Source organism: Psammomys obesus, unplaced genomic scaffold (genome assembly GCF_907164565.1).
Source record: "Psammomys obesus unplaced genomic scaffold, mPsaObe1.curated_primary_1811, whole genome shotgun sequence".
Taxonomy (NCBI): domain Eukaryota; kingdom Metazoa; phylum Chordata; class Mammalia; order Rodentia; family Muridae; genus Psammomys; species Psammomys obesus.
The window spans coordinates 9,042,638-9,069,256 of record NW_026596131.1 but is presented as its reverse complement, the minus strand read 5'-3'; the positions used below and the strand labels follow the sequence as shown (position 1 = coordinate 9,069,256).

Genomic DNA, 26,619 nt, shown 5'->3' with positions numbered 1-26,619 from the left:
CAAATACTCCCAATTCTCAAAACTCTCCTCTTAGGTAGCTTCTCTTGTTGGTGCTGTTCTCCTGAGAGTTGGGCATATCCTATTCTGTCAAATCTTCCTCTAATTTGTCGCTTTGTCTGACCCTCAATTAGATGTCATTGTTTGGGATTAAAGGTGTGTACTAAGGGTGTCTTTATTTTAGCCAGGGAGATCAAAGGTGTGTGGTGTGTCTGCATTCCAGCCATCTCACACAGGCCTAGACGGTCTTTGGATGTGATTAGAGCAGCCATGTTGCTGGATTAAAATTCCTCTACACTCAGGGACTTGGTTGGTACCATACATTCTTATAACATTGCTTTGAATCTAGATTCTAATGAAACACACCAAACTCAGGAATCTCAGGGGTGAAGGCCTCAGTGAAGAGTTTTGTGTGACAAGCATCACTGTGGATAAAGTTCTCACCTGGTTTGGAGTTGCCAGTTTATTTATGTTTTTCTTCCCACAAGATGAAGATCAGGCAGTTTCAACATGACCCGTGAGTTAAGATGACCACAAGTATAAACCCTTAGATTAGGGACTGGCTCCATTTTGAGGAGTAAGGAATTTGAAAGGAGTATAAGTAGCTATGCTGTGTATAAGTTGCCCATGGAGGAGGCCACATGACCGGAACCCAGGAGTGGTCACTAGGGGCTTAGGAGTGGTGACCACCTGGTAGCTAGCAAGAGAACAGAGATTTCCATTCTCCATCTGCAAAGAACTGAATTCATCCAACAGCCATTCTTTTGGAAGAAGACTTTGAACCCCTGACAGGCCCAAGCCTCCACCTCGGGATTGATTACAGTTCAGGAGGCTCTGAGTAGAGAGCTAGCCAGCCACACCTGGACTTCCCAGACATGAAGAGGAGAAAGGGGCTTCTCCAAACTGCTGCATTCCTGGCAGCTTGTTTCTCGGCAGTAAGAGTCTCACATTGTCTCCATTCGGTGCTATGCCTTGGAATTTAGGCATAGAAAAGAGAGAAGAGGGGAAAGATGGCAGTCCCCATATCCCCAAGGTGGGAAGCAGAAAAACATTCCCTTAGAAGCAAGCTGCTTCAATACCGTGTCAGCTGCCAAGTCCTCATCAAGCTCAGATAAGCTGAATAATTAACTTTGCTCCAAGCAGAGAGATGCCATGGATAAAGCCCTCTCCCGTTAAAAAGAAATCAGATATGTTTTTCAAAGCCCAGCCTTCCTTTTGAAGTGGTTTCCATGCCATTCACACAGTTTCCATTATGCCAAACTGCAAAGGGTTCCTTCTCCCCCTATAGCCTTTTGCTCCTCTCTACCCTCCAGTCGCCTAATGGTCTGTCTCCTCCGGAAGGCTTGGTTTGAGCTGATTAGCCTGATGGACAGCTCCTCCTGTGAAGCTGTTTCTCAGCCTGGGAAGTGGCAGTTATCAGGAGGCAGACTCTCTGTTTTCAGAGAGTCGGAGGTTTCAGACTTTACTGATCAAGATCCTCTGGAAGTGATGTTGAGAAGGCAGTGGCCTGGGAGGCGAGGCGGAGACCCAAGGATTGACAAAGCCTTGACTGTGAAGATGAGAGGGCGTGACCGTGACATGCAAGCCACCTAGCACCAAGTGCCAACCCATGTCCCGCTGCCAGAAGATTTTGAAAAACGTTATGCATGCTAACCCTGACATGCTGCAGGAATCCAGCAGTAGAGCCTACTTGGCATGTTTGGGGTTCCCAGTCCTTCTCTTCTAGGCTTTAAGCCTTTGATTTGTCGATTCCTGTAGTGGATTATGAATGCATTAGTACCCAGGCATGGCATGCCTGTTGATGATCAGACTCTCACAGTCCTGCTTTCCATGTCAGCCCATCTTTAAGAGTAGCAGGGACACTTGCTAGCTTTTTCTGGTAGCCTAGAGGTCTGGCCTACAGGCTACACTCTTTTAAAACATTTTCCTTAAAAAAAAAGTGTGTGTGTGTGTGTGTGTGTGTGTGTGTGTGTGTAGGTGCATGGGAAGGCCAGAAGGTGGCCTCTGATTCCACTGGGAACTGGAATTACAGGTGTGTTATTCAGCATGGGTGTTTAGAAACAAATCTAGGTCTTCTGCAAGAGCAGCAAATGTCCCTGTCTGCTGAGCCAGTGCTCCAGTCCTCCTTACTTTTCCTTAGGGTATGGTCCACCCCAGCTGGTGAGGAATGTCAGCTTAAAGCAAGCTGCCACATTGTTCTTGAAGTCAAGAAGCAGAGAGATGGGTGCCAGTGCTCAGCTCAGTTATTCCTGATCTGTTTGCATTCAGTCTGTGCCCCTGTAGGATGGTGCCACCACATTCAAGGTGAGTCTTCCCTCCTCACTTAAACCTCTCTGGAAACACCCTCAAAGACATGCCCAGGACTGTGTCTCCTAGGTGACTCCCAGTCCAGTCAAGTTGACAATGAATGACATGAATCATCACAGGTGAGCTTCCAACTGAACCTTGCTTAGTTCCAGGTCTCCGTAGAAGGAGGTGAATTCTTTGTCAGGGGATTGAATTACATACATTGGGTCTGATATATAAGCTTTCTTCCTAGCAAGGGGAGAAAGAGGCCATCAGTGCAGTTACATTCTGTTGGTCTCAGGCAAAATAAGAGGAAATGTGAGAAACCAAACATTTGTAGGCTAGAGTTTGTGCAGGCAGCGACATTCCTGCTAACTCTTTAACTGTGGGTTCATGCCAAGCCTGCTTCTTTCTAGCCATATCCATCTCTTTTGCCCTAGCACCTCTGGACATGGTTCCCCAGCTGAGATCAGCTCCTCCTCTGATCTTCTGAGCAGTGACCAGCTTGTAACCAGCTGGGGCTGTCTCTTGGGCAGGTATGGTCAACCTTCAATTCCTTCTGGTGTCAGGGGATGTCATCAGTGAGTGTCAAACCTATAGAGTTTGGTGGTAAGCTGGACTTTACCCTTTCTGCTCTGCAGTACTATGACAAACAGCTCTTCTCCAGTACTGGCAACAGAAGGTCTGGTTTATATATTTCTATCTTTAGCTCTTTAAATTTGGCTGATTTTTTTTTTTGGTGAGTAATTACTTTTTTGGTTTTCCTAATCTTCAGCTAGTGTAGTTAGAAGGGTTACTCATAAAAGCATGTTTGACAGATTCTACTGAATCGTCTTCACATGCAGTAACCACAGACCTTTGCTTGCAAAAGCAGTAAGATTTGAGACAGAGGGTTCCAACCACCTTTCCCTTCCTTAATGAATAGGAATGGGTCTAGTTCATGAAGAGGGTTTCTGCGGAGTATTTGTGAGCCTGGAATGGAATTGCTCAGAACACAGTTCCCTATGGCTTCATGTGCTGAATACTGATGGGTTTATACGTGACTAAATGATGCATGATTAAACCCAACCTATGTTCTTTGCTGTTCGATTTAATGGAGTTATTGCCTGTGCATGCATAGATTTTTCTAAATGTATTCATCTGTAGAATCTCTTCTCTCAGATCAGCCTGTGAAACAGGGAATTCTGAGAACTCTTGGGCGAAAAGAGAATGTGTCATTGGGAGATTTTTGTCCACACACAGGTGTAGGTGAATCTACTTTGATTGATACTTTGAGTAGGTCATTATTCTAGAGCATAATAAGCAGTTACAGTGCCTGGGCCACTGCAGTGTTCATACCCTCTGTAGCATGTAATTCAAAGGCAGAAAATCCTGAGTTTTGAGTGGCAGCATAAGGAGAGAAGAAGGAAGGGAGGCCAGTTGTTCCAAGCTGTAAGAAAGTGTTAATACACCCCAAGATTGTCAGTGTAAGTGTGTTTTTCTGTGTGTGTATTTATAAGCATAAATATGCACAAGTAAAAAACTACGTATGAGTTGGGTTCATGTTTTGGTTCTTCAACTATCATAAAATGAAGAAAAAAAGGGACAATACAAATCAATAAAATGAAATCAAACATGTTTTTTTCTGCTAATATTAATAATAGGCTACAAGGTGTCAATGGTATTGGCTTCCACAATCAGCACCTGCCATTTCTCTGTGTAGAGTAAGTGGCCCGATCTATACTCAGACAGTATCTGTCTATGGAATTGACCTTTGTGCTCACGCTGTCTTCCTTCCATAGTTGCACACGGTCATAGAACTGTGACCCATTCACCTAGACATGCACATGTAAATGAGGCCTCAACAATCCAGCAGCAGGTTGGCTGATTCTGGTAGTTCTTCAGAATAACATTGTACTGAAAATATAAAGTTAAAAAAATCTGAAGTGTACAGACCCGTCGATTGTGTCCTGTTTTAGATGGAAGAGGCTGGACTTGTAGGTTTAATTGGAGCAGTTTTCTATAGCCTAGATCCTCAGGGAACTATCAGGGACTCTGGGCCAGGTTCTCAGGTTCATGACATATTCCCTGTGCCTGTGCATATGCCATGGGTGGCAGAGGTGCCACAGGCTCTTCCCCTGCAGCACCGCTGCTCTGAGTCCACGACACTGCAGATGCTCCCGATAAGGAGCACCACAGATTTAGTCATCCTTCAACACGGTCAGGATGCCACTGGCTTGGTTTGGTTTATGGGATGATTGCAAATTTGATTCAAGCAGAGACATGTCAGCTACTTGACACTGGAGGCCATTTTCAAGTTTACCGCAAACCACCTCAGTCTACCTGCATGGAAGATAAGCAGTCCTGCAGACAGTAGTCAGATAGTTCTTGGACGTCAGCCTGCAGACCTGTGTGCCATCCCAGGCCATCAACCCTGCTTGAGCCACCAGCTGGTTAAACACACCAGTATCAGAGCCCAACAGTTTGCAGAGCAACAGTAATTGACGGTGGCTTAAAGCTAACAGGTGGAGCTGGGGGTTATTGTCTTAGTAACAGGTGCCTGAAGCACATGCATTTTTTTAATGGGGAGATTTAGGGATCTGGGGTCTTCTTGTTAAACAGATCAGGAAAACCTTGCCTAAGAAGGGCGGGAAAGGGCTCAGGCTGGCTTACTGGGGTGCAACTAATGCTATCTAGGACGAGGAAAGGCATTAGATGACAGTCACCAAGTCCTCTGTGATGGTAGAGCATAAAGCAAGTTACTTTATTGTATGTAGATCTTTGCATTCCTTTACATCTTTGTTGTTTTAAGGAAAACTTTGAACTAAAATAAATAGCATCCTTTTTTGAGAGCTTCCACACCCTGCCTCTCTGTCACCACACCAGCAGGACATCCAGCTCTTTGGATCAAAGCAAAGAGTCACCTGCTGAGAATGCCTCTTGGCTATTGCTACAGAACCTCTCAAAGCTGTACTTTGCAGAACAGTGTCATGTTTTGAAATGTGTTTGATGGGATTAAATAGGCTTGATTATGAATAGTAATTGATTGGCATCAGAAACAGGAGAAGGCTTTGTCCCACAAAGAAAGTAATCACAGGTTCGCATGGCTTAAGTATAGCCAGAAGTCAATGATGATGGCTTCAATATGGGACTCGGAGCCCAGGCCATCCACCTGGTGGGAGGAAACAGAGAGATACAGCCTTGGAGAGCCTAGGTTTCCAGGTGGGAAGAGATCACCAGAGCAGAGGTAGGGTGGCCTGTCCTGGGTCTGCCAGGAAGGGGAGTGGAGTGGGACCTTTGGGTGGGGAGTTCCAGGCTGCACAGCCTCACCAGGTCTCTGGCCTCATACCCACAACCCCCTCTCTGCCATCATCCAGAGAGCTGGAGGCACATTTAAAAAGGCCCCTTCCCCTCTGCGCTGATCCCACATCTTCCCTGGCTGTAATGTGTAGATGAGCTTGTCAGTTTGGAGGTTTCATTGTATGGTTAATTCCCTCAAGTTAACTGCAGCTGCTGTGGGATATATAATGCCTGTTCTGTGGTTCTGAGAAGAACAGAGAACACAGAAAGTTTCCATTTTGGTCAACAGATGGCCGAAGCATGTAGCTGTCAGGGAGGACAGAGGGGACACCCTGGGTCCCCAGGATGCTGGGTGTATGCAGGAAGGCTTCCTAGAAAACAGAACTCAGAGCTTTAACCCTCCCTGGATGACTTCTCATTGAATGTAGCATCATTGTTGTCATAAAAGCAAGGGAGGGAGGCTGTGAACACGCTGAGAGAGTTGTACTTTACAAGCCACTGGGAGCCCTGAATTGTCATTTTCATCTCTATGACCCTCAGTCCCTCAGTGTCTAGGTAAGTTGAGGTAAGAGGATGTCAGTGATAGCAATCTTAGAGCCTGAGGGAGGACTGTACCCCACACTTCTCCCTGTCCCCATTTGCTTTGAGGATGGCCATGCCTCATCCTGAGCCAATCTGGTCCTAGGCAGAAGGCCATGCTAGGTTCCCTTTGAGAGAAAGTCACTTATTATGTAAGCGTCATTCATATTCTAGCTGGTGATCAAGGGTGACATTTAATTTTTTTCCATTATGTGGAATAATCTAAGATTATGTTATCAGTGTCATTTTTATGGTAACTTCTCAGTCATAAAAACAGCATCAATTATTCAACTTCACCTTGTGTGTCTGGGTTAAATGGGGATGGCGGGTGGCAGAGGCTGGGCATGGAGGAAGCTAATCTCAGGTGTTGCTCCAGGCAGGTGGCCCTGTGGACCCTGCCTCATTCTTGCCTGGGTCCCTGAGGACAGAGTTCCTCTCCAGCCCGCCCCCCTTCTCCCCTGGTATAATGTCCACCAGGGGGCACCAATTAATTCCCTGACCTTTCTCTGGACTCTTTCCCAAAGAGCTCCAAATGCTTCATGGACCTTACTTAAAGAATCTTTGTTCCAGGGGACTTGGAGGCTCTCAGCCCACAAAGTCTAGATTATATCACACCCAGGAAAAGTTGAGGAGTCCCCACTCCAAACCTTGTGAGCGTGATGGCTGGTGTATGTGCGCTTGCAAAGACCAGATCCCATGGACAGCCAGCATCATAGCCTGGCCAGCATTTCTCTCCCTAGATTCGGTTGTCTGTAGCTTTGGGATGCCCCATTAGGGACGAAAAGAGTACAGGTGGCATGAAGCACCTGAAGGTCACTATTGGAACCTGAGCAGATGTGTTGGTTTGTTTAGAGTGAGTTTGGAGGATGGCAGGGCCTTCAGCGATCTGGTACCTACTCCCATTTATGTAGTTGTGCTTGGCATTTAGTTTGCTGTTTTCATCTTCCACCTGTGGATAAAACATCTGAGAGCGGAAGGTGAAGAATGTCAGGGAATGCCATCAGCAAGGGAGAAAGGAGCCTTGTGGTGCTACTGCCGGAGAGTGACTGTGTCCCTTCCATAATATTCCATGGTATTGTGCATGGGTGTGTGTGTGTGGGTGTGTGCCACTCCCCCATGGGAGTCTAATGTTACCTGTCTCTGTTGTTTAAGACAGCATCTTATCTCTCATCACTGCATGGACTAGGGAAGCTGGCCTCGGAGTACTTGGAGATTCTTGGTCTCTGCCTCCCATCTTCTTGTAGGAGTTCAGGGATTTCAGATATGAACCCTGCTGCATCTGGGTTTTTATATATCTGGGCTTTGGATATCTGGGTACTGATATCCAAACTCAGGTCATCAATCAGGCTCACATAGCAAGCTCTTTATCCATGGAACTGTCTCTCTAGCCATAGTGACTTTTTGTGGGTGTGCGTATGTGGGTGGTTCTGGGCAGTTTCTTCCTTACCTGGGGGACAGCAAACCACAGTGAACAGAATCAGCCTTTACTTCTGGGTGTGCATACTGCATTCTGAGGCTTTTGTGTGAATGTGAAGCACGTATAAAATCACATTCTCTGGCCCTATCTGACCCTCCTCTTCCCTCCCACCCTCTTTTCATTTCATCACTCCCTTTTCCTTTTTTCTACTTCCTCTGTATTCCCTCTGGAAAATGCTATTCTTCTTAGCTGCTGCTTCTTTGCAGGAGTGGGTGGAAACAGCCTTGTGTATTGTGGGCCAGACACTGGCCTCAAACCACGCATGGTAAAAGTAATAATAACAACAGTAATAATTGTAATTCCAGTGCACGAGCATTGATCTCCAACTCTGGAGCCTTGGATGGGTGTTGCCTCCCACCTCCAGCAGCCTACTCTTGGCTTACTGTAGAGAGCTGAGTTAGGAGCCGTGGGTGGAACTGGGAGAGGAAGGGCAGGGCAAAAGGTTGGAGGGGAGTGAGAAGGAAGTGAAACATTCTCTCGCAGTTTGTGAAGGAGCCTGTGTATTTTGCACATCTCCATTTAGAAGCCGTGAGGTGATACAGCAAGCCTGAGTTGTCCAAAGCCCTTGAGGTGGGAACAGGGAGGAAGATGACTCACTTCTGTAATGATCAACCAGGCACTCTCAGGGCTGTGGCAGAAAGTCAGAGAACAGCTGGCACCAGTCACATATGTGTCCTGGAGAAATATATGCTCCCTTTGTCCATCTAATGGGGCCACCAGGTTTTGAGGAGGAAGTGTGAGTGGAAAATCACTGGAGGTTAGAATTAGTTAGCCCTAGAATAGAAGGAAGATGCCATGTCCAGACAGCTACCACAGCATCATAAGAAAGGCATGAAGGACTTTTGCTCTGTGTTCCTGAAGCCTCCTGCACACGCTGAGGCTGTGATTATTGGGGGCATCTGTATGCAGAACTCTATCACTCTCATCTGGACACCAGCTCTGCCAGTGAAACAGGGCTCCCCAGAACTGCAGTGTTGTTACCCCACATCAAGAGCCACCTTGAACCAGAAAGAGCCTGTGGTGCCTGCCGTTCTGTGTATCCGGATGATCTCAGCTAACCCAAGCCCTCCGTTCTCAGCCATCCTATCGTGACAACATTTCATTCTTCATGTGGCCAAATTGTATCTACATCAAATTTTTCTCCCTCCATTCTTATATTGACAGGCATAGCTTGGCTATGGTCAATGTGCTACAGTAGATAAAGGCCTCAGCCTTCTGACGGGTAAATGTGTGATGAAGCACATGGTAGTGGGGACAGGTTGGCATGGACACAGGTGAGGTAACCTGGTCCTCCTCCATCTCTCCTCCTGAAGATGGAAATATGGCTTTGTGGTTAAGAACACTTGTTGCTCTTGCAGAGGACCCAGGTTCAGTTCCCAGCACCACATAGTAGCTCAAGATTACTCATAACTCCAGTGCCCAGGGTACTTAAGATGCCCTCTTCTGACCTCTGTAGGAACCAGCGCTCATGTGGTATACATAGTACACAAACATGCATGCGTGCACGTAAAAATGTGATAAGTAACATCTAAAGAGGGGGCTCATTTTAAGGAAAAAGGTTTACTTAGTTGTGTGTGTATGTATGTGTATGAGAGAGACCGAGAGAGAAGAGAGATTCAGATATATATAGATATATAAAAATATATATATATAGAGAGAGATGCAGAGAGATATACACAGAGATACAGAGAGATATATACAGAGATACAGAGATATACACAGGGAGATACAGAGAGATGCAGCAAGATACAGAGATAGATTAGAGAGAGACACAGAGATAAACAGAGATACAGAGATACAGAGAGATAGATATACAGAGGGAGACAGACAGAGACAGAGAGAGCATACAGAGGAGCCCATGCAAACGGCAATGCATGGAGGACAACTTTCAGGACAAACTCCCTCTACTGCCGAATCTGGGGGTCAAACTTAGGTCTTCAGGCTTGCACCCCATAAAGCCATCATTCTGGCCCCCAATGGACAGCTTCTGAGTGCAGTTGGGGTAGGGTCTTCCTAATGTACTTTTCCCTGCTTTCTAAAATGTGGATATGAAGCAACCTAGCTCCCAGAATCTGGGGTGATAGAGTGGTAGAGGGATCTGAGGGCTGAGGGGTCACCACAATTTTTTTTTCCTTAAATGCCATCTTTGCAGAGAGGATACATCCACACAGTAGCCCAAGGACACACACAACTCTGTGTTTAATAATGGTGAAGCTTTTGCGAATCACTGAACATACCCAGCACAAAGCTGGGAACAGGGGTGGCTGTAACCCTTGGCTGTGACATAGTTTTCTCCATTTGTTTATGCATGGACTGACTTTTTCTGTGGCACGTGTGTGTATCTACATGTGGGTGAAAACATGTGTGCATGTGTGTGTGGAGGCCACAGGCTGATGCCAGATGTCTGTCTGATCATTCTTTGCCTTGTTTTCTCAAGCACAGACTCTTAGCTGGGGCTCCCCAGTTCTCTAAGCGGGTTGACCAGTAGGCTTCAGGGATCCTCTTGTCTCCACCTTCCCAGAGCTGTGTCACAGGCACCACCACTCTGGCTCTTACGTGGGTGCTTGGGGGTCCAAACTCAATTCCTCACACTTACACAGTAAACACTTCATCCACCAAGCCGCCTTCCCTGTTCCTTTCTTCCAAACAACATCACTATTCGGGGCTCTAATTGTTCAGTCTGTCATTGATTGGTTTGTTATGGTCTCTCAAAGGAGAAGGGACAGTATGTGCAGATACGGGGATTGGCTCTTTTCTATCTCGAGGAACTGCAGAGCTCTGGTCGACAGTTGATGCTTAATTAAAAATGTATTGAATCGTGAGGGCAGGCAGACAGCAGTCATGCTAGAGAAAAGTGACAGAATTCTTTTCTTGGTAGTAACAAGATCTCAAGAGTTCCTAGCATTAATCTGTAATAACACAGAGCTGTGAGGTCCCCGTCAGCCTAAATCTTTCAAAAGCAGGGCTTCTCCACATTAGTGATGTTGTCATTTAATTGTCATTTGCTCTGTGGCTGTCCTATACCTGATCAGATATTGAGGAACACCAGAAGAACCACCTACGCCCACTGGAACAGCTGAAGATGTTTATTTCTCAGTGTTCTGAGGCCTGGGGAGGGGAGAGTAAAACCGCTGTCCTAAATCGCCCTAACCATCTCCAACTTGCGCCGTCCCGAAGGGCTTCCATTGGATGAGCAGCCTCAGCTTGGTGCACATGGACACAGTGGCATTTCCCCTGTCATGAAGTGATTCCCGCCACCTCCATCTTTCTCCCAGCTCTTCGGGAAGTCAGCTGTTACCCTTCCATGGCGAGGCACGCCTTTTATTGCTGCAGTGAGCTGTCAGATATCAGCGGGAGATGTAGAATTAGAAATAATTAAAGCACATAAACAAACAAAGAGCTGCGATGCTGTGGCCCACGGCTCATCACACAGGCACCAGCTGTCACCCGAGAGGAGCTGAGAGGGGCCTTCTGCAGAGGTGTGGACTGGCTTGCTCAGAGCCTCTCCTCCACCCAGGATTCTGTCCATCTGTGGTGCCAGCCTTGACCATGATGGCAAGAGCCAGATGCCACTCAGTGTGGCTGAGGGGGATTCCAGGATTCAGAAGCTGGGGACTGGGTGGAGCTGGCCAAAAAAAGGATGGGGTTTCTTCCCCCCTTTTCAAACAAGATAAAATGGGGCATTGGTACTGTTATGAAAGTACTCCATAGAGGGTTTTATGTACAAAGAATTAAGACACTATAGATGCATGAAAAAAACAAACAAAAACCCAAGATGTTAAATACCCAAAGTATTCATGCTTAATATTTAATTGGAAAGAAAATATCTGAATCTTTAGGTTTTCTTCTTTGTCCTTGATGTCTTTGTGATCATCATGACCACAAGAAAACATAAAGATGTGTGTGTGTGCGTGTGCATGTAAGGTACAGTCTGGCACTCTTTTCCTGAAATACTTGCATGAAAGAAACTTCCCCAAGAATTGTTTTAGTTTGAATACCTTTTTGGCCTCTTGGACTGCTATTCTATGAACTGCTGTCCCCTGCCATGCCCTTCCCCACTGTGATGGGCTAAAAGTCCATCGAAACTGTGAGATAAATTCTTCCTTCCCCTCTGTTCCTCTGCCAGGTGTTTTGGTTATAGCGATACAGAAGTGACAAATGCAGAAAACTGTTACCAGGACTGGAAGATTGGTGTGACTACCTTGATTATACATTTCTCAAGCCCTTAGAACTGGTGTGTGGGAACAATTTGGAAGCATTTAGAGATGTGGGCCGTGGATGCCCTAGAAACTGCAGGCAGAACTTAATGGTGATTCTCCTGGAAGCTCAGGAGACCAGAATTCCACAAGAAACTCAGACAGTTAAGAATTGTTCATCATCTTCCTGATGGGGAGAAGCACTCCACTGAGAGTTGGACTATAGATTGTATTATATTCATATTATAACATAGAAAGGCACTTGTCTACATTTTACCTGTGTCCTTAAACTTTGTGGGAGGCTGAATTCAAATTAATGGATGGGGCTAGAGAGATGGCTCAGTGGTTAAGAGCACACACACTGCTCTTGCAGAGGACCTGACTTTGATGCTCAGCACCCACTCACAACTAGCTGTAATTCCAACTCCATGGGTATCTGATGCCTCTGGCCTCTGACTGGATTTGTTGTAACCCAGCATGCTTGTGAGGCTTGTTTGTGGTGTGTCTGTGAGGGCATTTTTGGGAGAAGATTAACTGGGGTGGGAAGATCCCTTCTGTATGTGGGCAGGACCACCTCAGCTTAGGGGCTAGACGGCATAAGTGGAGAAAAAAAAGAAAGAGGTGGGTAAGCACAGGCTGTTTCTTTTCTTTGCTTCCTGGCTGCTGTGAGGTGAACTGCACTGCTCTGCCATGCCCTCTCCACCCTCATAGACTGACTCACCTGAAATAGTCAGCAAAATCAGCCTTGTTTCTCTGGCATTCTGTCACAGTGACCAGCACAGGCGGCTACACGTGGGATGGAGGAGTGGCTCCAGGGGCTTACTTCTGTAGGTCAGGATCTATGTCCATTGTGCCAGGTATCCAGCAGGGACAAACTGTTGTAGGGGGGGGAGTTGACATTGGGAGGTTGGTGACAGCTTTTAGATCTTGGGTTTTGGAACCTTCAAAGTCATATTTTCCTAAAGCTTGTCATCTTCCTCACAGTCTAACCTGTGAGAGCTGGGTCATGTCTGGTGCTCTTAGCAGGACATCTGTGGGTCCTGCGGGTGGGGAGTCCCAAGGACATGGAAGTGCTGTGCTTATACTCCTGTTTCTTGTTTCAGGGTGCTGCAGAAGACCCCCAGACGGCCCTGGCACTGAACTTGGACCCTGCATTGTTGAAGAAGTCTGATCCTGAGGGCCCCACCACACAGCTCTTCCCCGAGAGGGAACTTTCCATCCGGATAGGTAGCACTGGGCTTCTTTCAGGCAAGCTTTCTGCTGCAGATGCCGAGCTGGGCCAGAGGGTCCAGACCCAGGGCTGGTAGGAGAGGAGGGAATGCCAAGCGCTCTGCTCTGCCAGGCTGCTCACCCCAGTACTCACGGTGGCTTATGCCCATGGTCTTTTCTCTCATTTGTTCATACAAACTTGCCCACTGTCCAGGAAGCCGTAACAGCTTTGTTGCTTTTCTAGCTTGGGTGAATGGATTGGATGGGGCTGATATAAGCTAGAAAGGCTGGGCTTTGGTCCCCATCTCCCCATCCCTGATGAACCCTGAGTGCCCTCCTCATTTGTGTGATTATTGATTTTCTGAATCATCTGGAGAAACAGTGCACACGTCTGTCACTCGAATTGTTTATGTGGAGCCAGAACACTTTAAAGACAACAGCTAAGTGATACCTTTCCTGCTGAGTTAGAGGGAAGGGTCTCTCCAAAGGCATTAGCTGACACCTCCTCTATCTCAGAGGGGTCCAGCCTGTGCTTGGAACTCTGTGCAGCCCGAGTTCAGAGGTCTCTGTTTAGATTCTGCCCTGGATGCATTATCCAGGAAAAGCCTTGGATGCCTTCTCTCTGGTCTATCCTCTCTGCCTTCCATAGCTTCCCAGATGAAATATAATCAGGAAATAAAATTCATCTAATAGGATCTCAAACTGTAGAGGCTTAGACACCACAGCTGTCATCTGCTGCCCATAACACATCTCATTCCTACTCAGCCTATGGTGGCGGCGGCCTTGCTGCCACTCTTCCCCACAGGATTGTAGTCAAGGGCTGCCTTCTGTCAAACTTGCCGTTTTCCTGCCAGGTCCTGAGCATGCAGGTACACAGGTCCTCTGTGGATTCTTACTAGCAGTTTTCTTTGCTCAACTCCTGTGTGCCTTTTGAGGATTTTGCAGGCCTACCTCAGAGTTTGTGTAGGGTAGAAAAGTTAGCCTGGCTCTGCTTCCTTGTCTTTTAAGCTGAAAGAGTTGGGCATTCAGGGGTGGTTGGCATTGTTGGCGGTCAATCTAGCAAGGTAAAAACTGGCAAACACACACACACACACACACACACACACACACACACACACACACTGAAATATAGATGCATGTGTCCTGGAAGCCAGAAGGCACCTTTGCCATCATTCTTCAGGCACTGTGTACCTTTTGTTTCTTTTGAGACCAGAGGGTGATTCTCTTACTGATCTGGAACCCACCAAGTGGACTAGGCAGGGTGACCAGAGAACCCCAGGGATCTGTCTCTTTCTGTCTCCCCACATTCAGATTGCAAGCACACACCACAATGTCCAGCTTTTTTATGTAAGTTCTGGGGCTTGAACTCATGGTTGCAAAGCAAGCACTTTACAGGCTCAGTTATCTCCCTAGCTGCTCAGTGGGCCTTTTCCGGGCAGCTTTGGGAGATTTCTGGCTCTTCTCAGGCAACCCAGTGTTCAGTGGTGGGGCTGAGGGGCGGGCTGTGTGGAAGGAGCCGCGGTCCTCTCCCCTGCTTCTAAACACCAGGCACAGCCTGTTACCAGGTTGCCAAGCAATCCATGTGTCTGTTGCTAACTGTTCTGATACAGGCCCAGATGCAGCCCTTGAAGATGGTTTGCTTTCAGCTCTCTCTTCTCACCTGGAGGCACCTGTGGGTGTCAGGCATCTCAAACTGATAATGCTTATTTGCTGACTGGCCTCCTGCAGACCAAGCCTGGAGGGGCACTGTTTGTGCCATCTGGATTTGTGCTTTCACTTGCTTGCTGTAACTGGAGCAAGGAGACCAGCTTAATGGGCATTTAGTGACAAACATCAGCCTTTAAAAAAATAATCATGGCACTGCTATCATGGCCTGTAATTGGTTCAGCAGGGGGAAAAACCAGAGAGGCCATGCCTTGGGAGGGAAGTTCAGCTGCCCTGGGAGGTAGCAGCAGCTAAGCTGGGAAAAGCATTTATTAGACACTTTGATATCAGTGGCTGTTTGTGCTTATCATTTATGACATCAGCTATTCTTAAAGCTGGGAATATTTCGGGCTGTAGTGAGGCCAAGAGTTCCCTTAAAACTATATCATTCTCTATTTCTTTGTCTCTCTCTTTTCCTCCCTCTCTGATCCCTCATTCCCATTTTTCTTCCCTACTCTTTCCATCATCCACCTACCCATCTATCTACCCACCCATCATTTTTCTTTCTTTCTTTTAATTCAGATGTAATGGCAAGGGTTAAAAAGAAAGAATGGTTTTATTTCCAACCCAAATTGCTTATAATTCACCCCCCCTACCATAGACCATTTCTGGTTCTTGTGTGTCCTTTGAGGATTTCTACGTCAGTACTGCAGCTATCCTTGGCCATTGTTTTGTATCTTGTGATTCTGAACTTGACCAAATGTTGTTACTGTATGAGGCACTCTTAACTGCCCATGACCTTGTATGACTGACAGTCCTTTAGATTAATTCTAGCGTTATGCTTTTATCAAGGGTTTGGCAGAGAACATTTTGACATGTGTGAATACTTGTATGAATGTACATATCTATATAAGTATCTATCTGGGACCTGTATATAAGCATCAAAGGCTAATGATAGCCTCTTAAAATATATAACATTTTTGTGTGCTTGTGTCTGCTGTCATAAGTTCTTCGACAGCTTCATACGTGTAGATAATAACACTCCAGTTACTCTGCCTGTACCGTATTTTATCTTCCTCCCACTGCTCTCAACCCATTCCCTCCTCATCCTTTTGGTTTTGTTGTGCGACCTAACTGATGTGTTTTTGGAAGGCAGAGGGTTGTAGCTTTTACCACACTTCAGATTCTCTGTGCCTCAGTTTCTCCCATCAATAATTTTGAATTATCATCCTCTTTAGGTTAAGAGGGAGTTTTTTCCCCTTCATTCCTTCTGGCCTATAAACCAGACTTCATTAAAAGGATAGGGGTGCTGGGGGGTGGTGGCGCACATCTTTATTTTCAGCACTTGGAAGGCAGGGGCAGGTGGATCTCTATGAGTTTGAAGCCATCCTAGTCTATAGAGCAAATTCCAGGATAGCCAGGGAGGGCTGTTACACAGAGAAACCTTGTTTCAAAACAAAACAAAACAAAACAAAACAAAACAAAACAAAAACCCCAAAACAACAACACAGCAAAACCAAACCAAAACAAACAATAATAATAATAAATAAAAAAATAAGGTGGGAATAAGGCATGGTGGGTATTAAAATGTGCTATCAGAAAAGAAAGAAAACAAAATAAAGTATGGCATGACATTTTATTTTTGCAGAAGGCTGAAAAACAAAAGGCTAAGATGGTGGTGATGGTGGAGGTGAAGATGGGGTGATAGCTAAGAGCTCCTTCTCACTGTGGGTGTTAAAGAGAGTAATCAGATATCCTTTCTTGAAGTGGGCTCTCTGCAGCCAGCTAGGGCAGATGTACATCCTTGCTTATGGGGTGATGAATTTTCAAATCTCTTTCAGTTTCTGGAGTGTTGTTATACTTGGTCCAAGTGAGCCTAGAACTCAAATAGCACTTGGCCTGCTTCCTTGCCTTCTTTTCTTCCTTCCTTCCTTCCTTCCTTCCTTCCTTCCTTCCTTCCTTCCTTCCTTCCTTCCTTCCTTCCTCTCTTACTCTTTCTTTCTTTCTTTCTTTCTTTCTTTCTTTCTTTCTTTCTTTCTTTCTTTCTTTCCTTTCTTTTTTTTTCTCTCTCCTTTCTCTCCTGTCTCTGTCTCTGTCTCTCTCTGTCTCTGTCTCTCTCTGTCTCTGTCTCTGTCTCTCTCTCTCCTCTGAGTCTTTTCTGAGGCAGGCAGTGGTTTGGGAAGCACTTTTTCTTGTGGTCCAGCCAAAAGGCAATGCAGCATTCCCATGAACCTGAGTGAGCTGCCCTGACAAAGCACTCTGGTGGGCTGAAGTAGAGGAAATACCTCTCCCCACCCCACCCCCAACTTTGGAGGCTAGAAGTTAGAAGTGTCTAAGGACAGGGTAGCTTCTGTCCTTGGCTTGCTAGTGGCTGACTTCCAGCATGGGTGACAGCTCACAAAAGCTGAGAACTTGAAGCACACTGCACAGACTGCAGGCTGCTCAGCAGTATCCTTTGCTGGTGGCAGCTCAGCTGGTTTCTACTTCTTCCTGTCTGCTTGGCCTGTCTGAGAGCTATTCTCAGCAGTCTTTCTGCTTTCTACTTTTCAGGAGGGAGGGGCCTAGTGAATCTGGTTGGTTTCAGGGAGTTCCTGGAGCTATTTTGAGTTGTTTAAAGTTTACTTCCTGACTTAAGGAGCTTCCCTGAAGGATGGAGTGTTTCACTTCTCCTCTCGTCATAACCTCGCACTCATGCGCACATACCTATAGATAAGCCCAGTCAACTCATCGCTTCCCCAGAGTGGACTTCAGAGGAGTCATTTAGACTTTGGTTTCCTTGTGACTGCATCATTTGGCCCTTTGACCAGTGCTTACCCAAGTACACACACAGAGTTCTAGTTTCCAAATGAAGCCTCATTCTGAGGTTCCAGGGAGGCCTGTATCTTGACAGGGGCACCATTCCACAAGGCATATACAACACCTATCCTGTGCTCAACCCCATGTCTGAGAGAGAGAGAGACAGAGCCAGAGACAGAGAGACAGAGAGGAAAGAGAGACACACAGAGAGGGAAAGAGAGAGAGAGAGGAGGGAGAGAGCAAGCAGGAGAGGGAGTCTGGGGAAGCTAATCCTGATAGTAATAGAATGAAATCCCTTTTAATTCATCCGGAGCCTTGGAGCCCGCTGCCTGCAGTCTGCTCGAGGTAGTCATTAAGTGCTACAGAGAAGTTAGGGATACTGTCTCCTTATGCAAAATTTAACACTTGCTTGGTTACCAGGCTCCATCATATTTATAAGAGCCTGACACATTCATTTCAGCTCATAAGTCTATTAAACAGGATAATGTGTTTTTAATGTGCACTCAGGAAACAACTGAGAAATGGCCAGAGCCCCACCAGCCGGGTCAGGATATTCCTGCCGGGCTTTTATTACTCAGAGATTTAGAGGGGCTGTGTCCAGAAATAGCCGACTTAGTTGTTTCCTATATTATTTTGTTTTGCTTTTCAGCTGTTGCCTTTTTTTCTTTTTTTTTTTTTAAACTCACAAAATACAGGGTAGCACTTTGGTTCAAGGATTTAGGACTTTTTATTTTTGCCTTTTTGGGAAGTCCTGGGAAGGGGTGGTCAGATTCAAGGTTTTATGCAGCTCAATGCCGTACCCCTGGGCTATACCTCAGCTTTTGAGTGTGTAGGATCCTTAGAGTTTTTTTCTGCATGTTCACCTCCTCACTTGGATTCTCATCTTTCTTTTTAATCTCTTACTGTTATTATGTTGCCTGGTACAGACCTGACTCTTGTTTTGATCCTCTAAGACTGGAAGGAAATTGATGCTGCTTCCAGCCTGAGAGTTGGAAGGAGCTGAGGGAAGGCACAGCCTTCCCTTTGGGTTTTGAACTCAGGTGAAGTTCACCGTAGCGCTATCATCTGAGTGGGATGCTGCCTCACCTTGAGGAAAATCGGTTGGTGATGGGGTCAGTGATGTGCTTGGCTTGACCTGGCTGCTACATGGGCAAATATGTTGTGTGGACCTTCTGCTTCCTCTCAGCCTATGTCATTCTAGCATTGTTTTCTGCTTGCTTCTTTGAATGTTTCCCCTCTTGGTATGAGAGGAGGAAAGTAGCCCTTCACATCCAAATCTAAATCAATTGTTTCAAAGGACCATGATTTAGGAGCTGTATGTTCTGGGACTCAACAGTGATTCTGAAACAGAAGCACTCTCTGCACTCCTGGTACCTGTATCCTAAATGAGGAGGTGAGGCAGGTGCTGTCATGGAGGACCAAGTCCAGGGAAGAGTGTACGATGCTCCCTCACAACTGACATGGTCTGGGAATCTCTGTTCTCTCCGAGAGGTGAGGCTCAGCTGCGGGGCTCACAGCACTTCTGTAGGCCTCATGGAGGCCTGGTCCAGTAAGCCAAGTAATGATGGGTGCATTCTTTCCTGTGAGGACGACTCTCTGGACGTTTATATGGGGTCTCTGCCCCCAGGGAGACTCAAACCTCCCTGGAGAACAAATATGGACTGTTGGTCTATGTCCTTTGAACTGAGTCTGAGCTTCCTCAGAGCTCAGCACTCTACCTCAAATGTGCTCTCATCCCCTGCTTCCACATCTCATTCAGCCAGTGTGGACTCAGGGCCTGCCCTCACTGCCACGCAGCCTCTGTGAGATCAGTGAGGGCATCAGTATTCATTCACTTAGCTTTAGCGTGAAGCCGAACAGCATGGTTTGGGTCATCTCTGATAAGATCGAGTGCACAACTTGGTCATAAAAAACCTTAAGATTATAAATGGTCACATTCTAAGCTTCATGATCATTTCAAGACTATGCCCTTGTCTGGCAGATAAGGGGTATTTATAAGGTTCATAAAATGTATTTTAAATTCAGCCTTGGAGGTGTTTACCTTTAATCCCAGCACTTGGGAGGCAGAGGCTGGTCGATCTCTGTGAGGTTGGAGTCAGCTTAGTCTACGTAGCAAGTTCCAGGCTAGACAGGGCTACATGGTATGACACTGTCTTGAAACTTATTTTAATTTAATATATGTAATTAGCCTTGCTCTTTTTGCATATAATTCCATTAGTTATAAAAAAAATGCATAGTTTTGTCACCATTCCACAAATGGATAGAAAACAGTACCAACACCTTCCCAAATTACCTCTGGCCACACATGTAGCTGACCCCACCTATTTATTTAACCCTGGGTTCTGCGTTTTTGCTCCTCTCAGAATGCTACCTAAGTGGAGTCATACAGCCTTCCCAGCCAGACTTCCTGCACTTGACATCATGCATTTGAGAACCCTTTGTGATGTCACAAGTAATAAGAGTCACTTCTTTTTATGGCTTCATCATATTCTATATTATGTGAATATACCACAGGTTATTTATCCATTCTGCAGCCGAAAGACTTGGTTCCCAGTCTTTGGTAATTGTTAGCGATCTCACTGTGGGTATTCACACAGCTTTGTGTGGTTGGGATTCCACTGAATTCATTAACTAACTTGGAGAAAATACAAATCTTTAGAATGCTGAGCCTTTCATTTACAAATGCTGTATATCTCTTCATTTATTCACATTTTCTCTGAGTTCTTTTGTAGTTTGCAGATTTTTTTTTTTTGCCTCTGCAAGGTATACATCCATATTTATATGCCCCTGTGTCAAATAAATAGTAATATGTTTTAAGCTTCAGTTGCTTATTGCTAATGTGTAGAAACATAACTGACTTTTGTGTGTCTTAAAACCCTGATATGCTCATTTGTTAGCTGTAAGAAATTCACTGTTATACCAGTGGGGATCTTCTGTGTCATGTCTGTGAAGGATACTTTTAATATTTTCTTCTGATGTTTAAAAGCTTTTCTTGCTTTTTTGCAGTGGCCAGTGCTCTAGTGTGATGTTAGAGGCAGAGATAAAAGGAGTCATTCCCGCTTTATTGTTACAAGTATGGTGTTCTCTGTATGTTTTTGGTACGTAATAGGATACATATTTGAAACGTCACTGAGCTCATGTCTGAAAGTTGTCAGGATGCACAGATAGTATTGAGTTGGAAGGGTCAGAGAATAGGTCATAGGTTTAGACACACTGGGGGAGGGTTGTAACTGATCGGTTAGCAGCTGCTTGACCTTGGAGTTTCTGGGAAACTAGATTAAGTCAATACATATAACATGTGGAATAAAGCCAGCAGCCTGCCAAGGACATCTGTGGGAATGGCAGTTCCAGCAGCCAGTGGCCACCAAACCTCCTGTGTCTCTAGAGCACACAGGGGGAGTGGCTTATGTGACATTGTAGTCTGGAGCAGCAGATGAACAAAGATGGGTTCTGGTGTTGATCTTGGGGTGTGGGAGTAGAAAGTTGGCTACAGGTTTTACTACACAGTCTTCAGGCGAGCACATAGATGCCGCAGCAGGTGTAGCCATTGGGGACATGGGCTACTTTTCTCTGTTCTTGCCATTCAGCAGGACGTTACCATGGTAACTGTAACCTCTCCCCTTCACTGAGGGCCACCAGCACTTCTTGACTTCCTTAGCTAGGTTTCTCTTAGTCCTTCTTGGCTGTGTCTCATCTTGCCTCTGTTCTCTCCATCCCTCTGGGCCTCCCTTGCTTCTTTGACCCCTTGTTCCTATACCCTTCTTGGTCGTAGCCATCTGCCTATCTTCTTCCTGAGGTTGGGGTGAGGTTCCCCAGCTTTTCCCTCACTTCTGAGCACCAACAGGACCTTAGAGGATCCTTTCGGGACTCTGGGGGGCTGCATTGGGGACATTTTTCTGCCCCAGTAGTGCCACAACACTTGGTGATACTAGTAATTGGAAAAGCCCTCCAGAGGCATTTTCTTCTCCCTCCAAATAGAGATCTACAGGGTAGATGCCACCCTGGAGTCCTTTCCCTCTTTCCGGAAAATTCAATCTGGGTAAAGTCTCCTCCAGGCCCTTGCTTTGGGCTGGCTTTGCAGAGCAGAAACCCATTAGCCTACAGCGCTAATTAAACGTATCCTAGTGGTTTGTCTCAGGCCTGCCATTCACTGGGTATCAGTGAGGAGCCTGATGATCCAAGAGATTTGTTAGAGAGAGGGAGCCTTGCTTTGAAGCCATCCTTCTCAGTGTCTTGGTGCCAATATTTCATCTGGTACCTCATCCAGCCCTACTTGGTTAGAGTCATTAACCACCAACGTGTCAAACTTCAGTTCTTACATCTTGGTCTTGGATAGGAATAAAGCTTCACCCTATTAATTTTCTCCTTCACATGGTCTTACATTCCAACACAATCACCTTGAAGATTCCTCGTTGTGTGTGCTTTGTAGTGTGTACCTGTCTGGGACTGGGGAAGAGGACTAGAGCCAGGGATAATGACTATACTGGCATCTGAAGGTTCTTGTTATCTAGCCAAGACCTCAGAACCCTTCTTAGCTAGTGACTGGATTAAGCAGCCCTGAGGCTCCAGCTGGTAGATGAAAGCCTTTGCAAGGCCAGGGGACAGGAAACATGACAACAGAATGTAATTGAAATGGCTGTTTGAGAACTAACAAGCTGCCCCCTGTTTTTTCATCCAGCCTCCTGTGAGGAGGCCTCATGGCTGGTTTGACATGGTGAAGGCAGAGGGCTACACAAAAGCCAGTTTTGATTGCATGTTTTGACCAGCAGAACAGGAAATTTTTAAAAACCAAACCTGCATTCTGAAAGTCTGGCCAGGAGAATTCTAGAAGGGCTGTGACTGTTTCCCCTGTGTCTCCTTCCTTCCTTCCCTTCATGCCCCACTCTTAATGCCATTGCTAAGTCATGTAGCTATCTGTGTCTCATTTCATCAGTACACTGAGGCAGACAAATACACCTCTTTCCCCACAGGGGACGCTTCAGTGTGCCATACATTAAACAGGCACACAGTTTTATTTCTAAGCACAGTGTTTTTCTTTAAACTAATTAGCAATTAGTTTCTTTAGAGGGTGTATCACAGAAATTAAACCCATAGTTTCTAAGGACGCTAAGACACCCCCACCCCCACCACTGGAAAAGTTGGAGGGGCAGGTCTCTGTTCTACACTTAAGTGCTTCCATTCCTACTTTCTCTCTATATCTAGGAATGCTGCTTCAAGCTTAAAATTTGAAATTTCAGTACTTGAGAAGTTTCAAGTTGAAAGGGAATGTAGAGAAGGTTCAAGTTGAACAGAAATGCAATGCTGGCTGATCAAATAGATTTTAAGGTCTTCCAAGAATGTTCTGGTCTGTCTAGTGCGCAGAAGTAGCTATTTACTTCTTTCTCATTTTGACCCTATATGGGATGACCCCTGACTCTTTCTTTTTAGAACCTCTCTCCCTGTCTTCTTCTGTCCCTCCCTTTCTCAATCCATTCCTCTTGCCCCCCTCCCTCCTTTTTCCCCAGGTGTGTGTGTGTCTGTGTGTAAGCATATGAGGGGATCAGAGAGCAACTTCGACTGTCATCCTTCAGGAGCTCTCCATTTTTTGTTTCAGGAAGGGTCTCTCATTGGCTTGAGCCTTCACCAGGGGTGAAGGCTAGCTGGCCATCAAGTTTCAATGGACTCTCCTCTCTCTACTCCCCACCTCACCAGCAAGGAGAATTGACATGTGCCACCACACTTGGCTTTTTATGTAGGTTCTAGGGATCAAACTCAGGTCCTCACACTTGTGAACACACTTGGGAGATAGGTAAACTGCTTCCAAGAAAGGCTTAACATTCCCAAGGTTTACTTTTAAACAGAAACGGTACGTGAAATGCAGAGACTGCCATCCAAGCTACTGAACATTTAAGCATGTGGGATTAACCTCTGTTCAGTTGAGTACCAATGATGTCGTTGTCAGAGTGTGCCTCAAACTGCGCACTTCACAAGCGAGGTGACAGGGCTTGGCGATGTTTCAGAGAACACCGGTTCAAACTCCAGTGCCTGGAACCCAAGTGTTGTCAGCTTCATCGAATATTTTTATTTGCAGCCCTGTGTTGGGCACTGTGATCTCTATCAACCAGTAACCAATAGGCTGGTTAACAAAGTCTTTTAGTCCCAGGCTATTAGTGTCTACTGAAGTCAGGAATAAAAGAGCCACTAAGGCTTACCAGCATCCATTTGGAAGCACAGGACCTGTGGTCCCTGGAGTGCTTCATTCTGGGATGACAGCCATTGTGGTTTGTATACAATATAACCCTCCCCTGCAAGGGTTTTTGTATCAGAGTCTTGGTCCCCAGGATGGCAGGGTTGGGGTGGTGGAATTTATAAGAGATAGGGCCTACTTTGAAATAATTAGATTATGAGGGTGCTGGCATGGGGAGGAATTAACTAGCGCTGATCTCACAGAGTGAGTGAGTTCCTCTGAGAGAGGGTTGTTATCCAGCAACATTCCTAGAATGTTCTCTTTTAAACCTTCTTCAAAGCCATCTTCTCATTTAAACCTTCACTAGACAAGAGTAGCCACCATTCACTCTGGTGCTCTGACTAGAAGAGAGAAAAACCTCAGAGCAAGCCCTATCAATGGGCTATGATCATATAACATTTTCTTTCTTGTGTCTGACTTCTGTGGCTTCTTGCTGGTGCTATTCTGGTCCTTTGAGCTGTCGAGGATAGGTATGAGTCTGTTGTTAAACTTGTGAGTCATAATTTGTGCACCAAGATGGGCCTGGCCACTCATCCTCAGTAAGCCAATAAAAGAGGCAAATTAACAGTGGAAAGCAGAGAAAGGAGATATTGGCCACACTGGGAAGAGATACTTCAAACCCTCACTTTAATCATCAGTATTGCCCAGGTGAACTTTGTGAGCTACGAGCGACTGGCCTGGCAAGACATGCCCGCTATGTGATAATGGCATGAACATCTTGAGGTAACCAACCACTTTTTATTTGTAGGTCCCACTGTGCGTTATGAAACTCATAGTTGACACCATTGTTGATCTGAGAACCTGTGGCTAATGAGATTAAAGTTTAAATAGAGGCCAAGGGTTTGCTAAGCCGTCCTGGTCAAGGTGGTCCTGCCTACTACTTCCTATCATTGTCTGGGCTTCTGTCTCTTCCTGTAAGGCAGTCAGACAAGTCCTTAGAACTGTGTGAAATCTCTTTCTGGGAAACACATTCCCTACTGGCTGGTGCCCTTCCCTTCTTCCAGAATGAAGTTCCTGGGGGATATTCCCAATTCTCTGGGGTCTATTGTTGAAATAGTCTGATAGATTGAGAGACACAGGTGACTCTTTCAAATATCTTCCTATCTCCAAGGCAGGCTACAAGGCTACATTATGTGAGTACCGAAGAACAGAGACCAGGCAAGTTCTAGATACAGCTGTTGGTCCAAAGTAAAATTATAGTTTCGATTTTCCCCCATTGTTATTAACTCTCACAGTTAGATGACTCATAAGATGATGGAATTTATCCAGTGTTTCTAGAAGCATTTATAGAGAAAATTGTGCGCACAGGCACTTTCCCAGGGAGGAGGAGGATTGAAAAACCCAAGGGCTCATGTGGGGCTCTAGGCTGGTTGCTTTCATTAGGTTCTGCACTGCAAAGAGCTGTAGCATTGACTTCATTTGTCTGTTGTAATAGGCTGTGTGAGTCAGCTTTGCCTTAAGAATGCAACAAGCAAAGCTCTGTCGTTTGCATCATGAGGGGTTATTTTACTTTCAAATAATACGCAAACGACAGGTTGGCTCCCCTTATTTTCTGCTCCTTGGTCCCAGGCTGGTAAAGCAGCTCTTATAAAAGGTATGCCCCATGTCATCGTGAGGGGCAGAATAAAAGCTGGTGGATTCCCTATAAGAATTCTGCATGGCAGCTGGTGATGAACACATTTAATTCCAGCACATGGGAGGACAACTGTAAGTTTGAGGACAGCCTGGTCTATAGAGTTCTAGGATAGTTAAGTCTACACAGAGAAACCCTGTCTTGAAAAATATTTCTGTACAAAACTGGGGATGTATCTCAGTTGGTAGAATGCTTGCCTAGCCGTGAGTTTGATCCCCTACACCACAAACCAATTGTGAGATCCCCTACAGCACATGTCTGTGCCTGTCATCCTGGCACTGAGGAGGTGGGCAGATCAGAAATTCAGAGTCAACAGCTGCATAGCAAGCCCAAGTCTAACCTAAGCTGCTTGAGCCCTTAATCTTTTTAAATTCTGCTGAGCTCTGGCATGTTCATGTCTACTCTTTTTCCTTTGTCCAACAGACTGAATGGCAAACGCTGCCACTGTGCAGAGGAAAACACTTGGCTCAGGTGTTGGTTTGTAAAGATCTTCTAGAGGGAAGGTTTGCTACTGTCCTCTCTGTCACGGGTAGTCATTTGGTTTCTAAGTTTTAGGAGGCCACAGTTCTAGAGCAACTTCTGTACACAGCAGAATAAAGAAAACATGAATGGCAAAACAAACAAACAAACAACAAAGTCAGTGAAAATGATTTCTAACAATATCCTGCTATAGTCATAGGTTAGCATCTAGCTCAGTTGTATCAGGCTTCACCCAGCAACTGATGGAAACAGATGCAGAGACCCACAGCTAAACACTAGGTGGAGCTTGGGGACTCCCATGGAAGAGGGGGAGGAAGGATTGTAGGAGCTAGCGGGGTCAAGGACACCACAAGAAAACCCACAGAACCAACTAATCTGGTCCTATAAGGGCTCAACCCGTCGAGGCTGGCCCTTTTCTGCAGAGAAACAGAGGAGGAGTGGGGTGGGGAGACATTCGCAGGTGGGTGGGGGGAGAAATTGGGAGGAGAGGAAGGAGGGGAACTATGATCAAGATGTAAAATAAATAAAATAGATCAAAATGGAGTTACTCATGATTAAATGTTCCCATAACCAAGTTGAAACTAAGCTGTTAATCCAAGAATTGAAGACTAAAGTAACAATAGCTAAAGTTTCCAAACAAGCCCTTATCAAAGTTCCTTTTGCCTTTGACCTTATATAGATACACACACAAACACACTCACGCACACACATAAACACACATACCTGCACTTTTGTCAACTTAAAGCAAACTACTGACTTCTGGGAAGAGGGACCCTCAATTGAGGAAATAGCTCCATCAGACTGATCAGTGGGCAAG

General features: G+C 45.8%; 1 protein-coding gene across 6 annotated transcripts in view; it reads left to right on the top strand.

The window, feature by feature from the left end:
• The window catches only part of Slc39a11 (solute carrier family 39 member 11), a 379,750-nt gene that overhangs the window by 157,054 nt on the left and 196,077 nt on the right, over positions 1 to 26,619 (top strand). For 5 of the 6 annotated variants that reach the window (XM_055592214.1, XM_055592210.1, XM_055592212.1 and 2 more), the window contains one exon: positions 12,918 to 13,062. In XM_055592214.1, coding sequence (XP_055448189.1) covers positions 12,918 to 13,062 — 145 coding nt within the window. The remainder of the gene's footprint in view (positions 1 to 12,917; positions 13,063 to 26,619) is intronic. The other variant, XM_055592213.1, reaches the window with a different exon arrangement.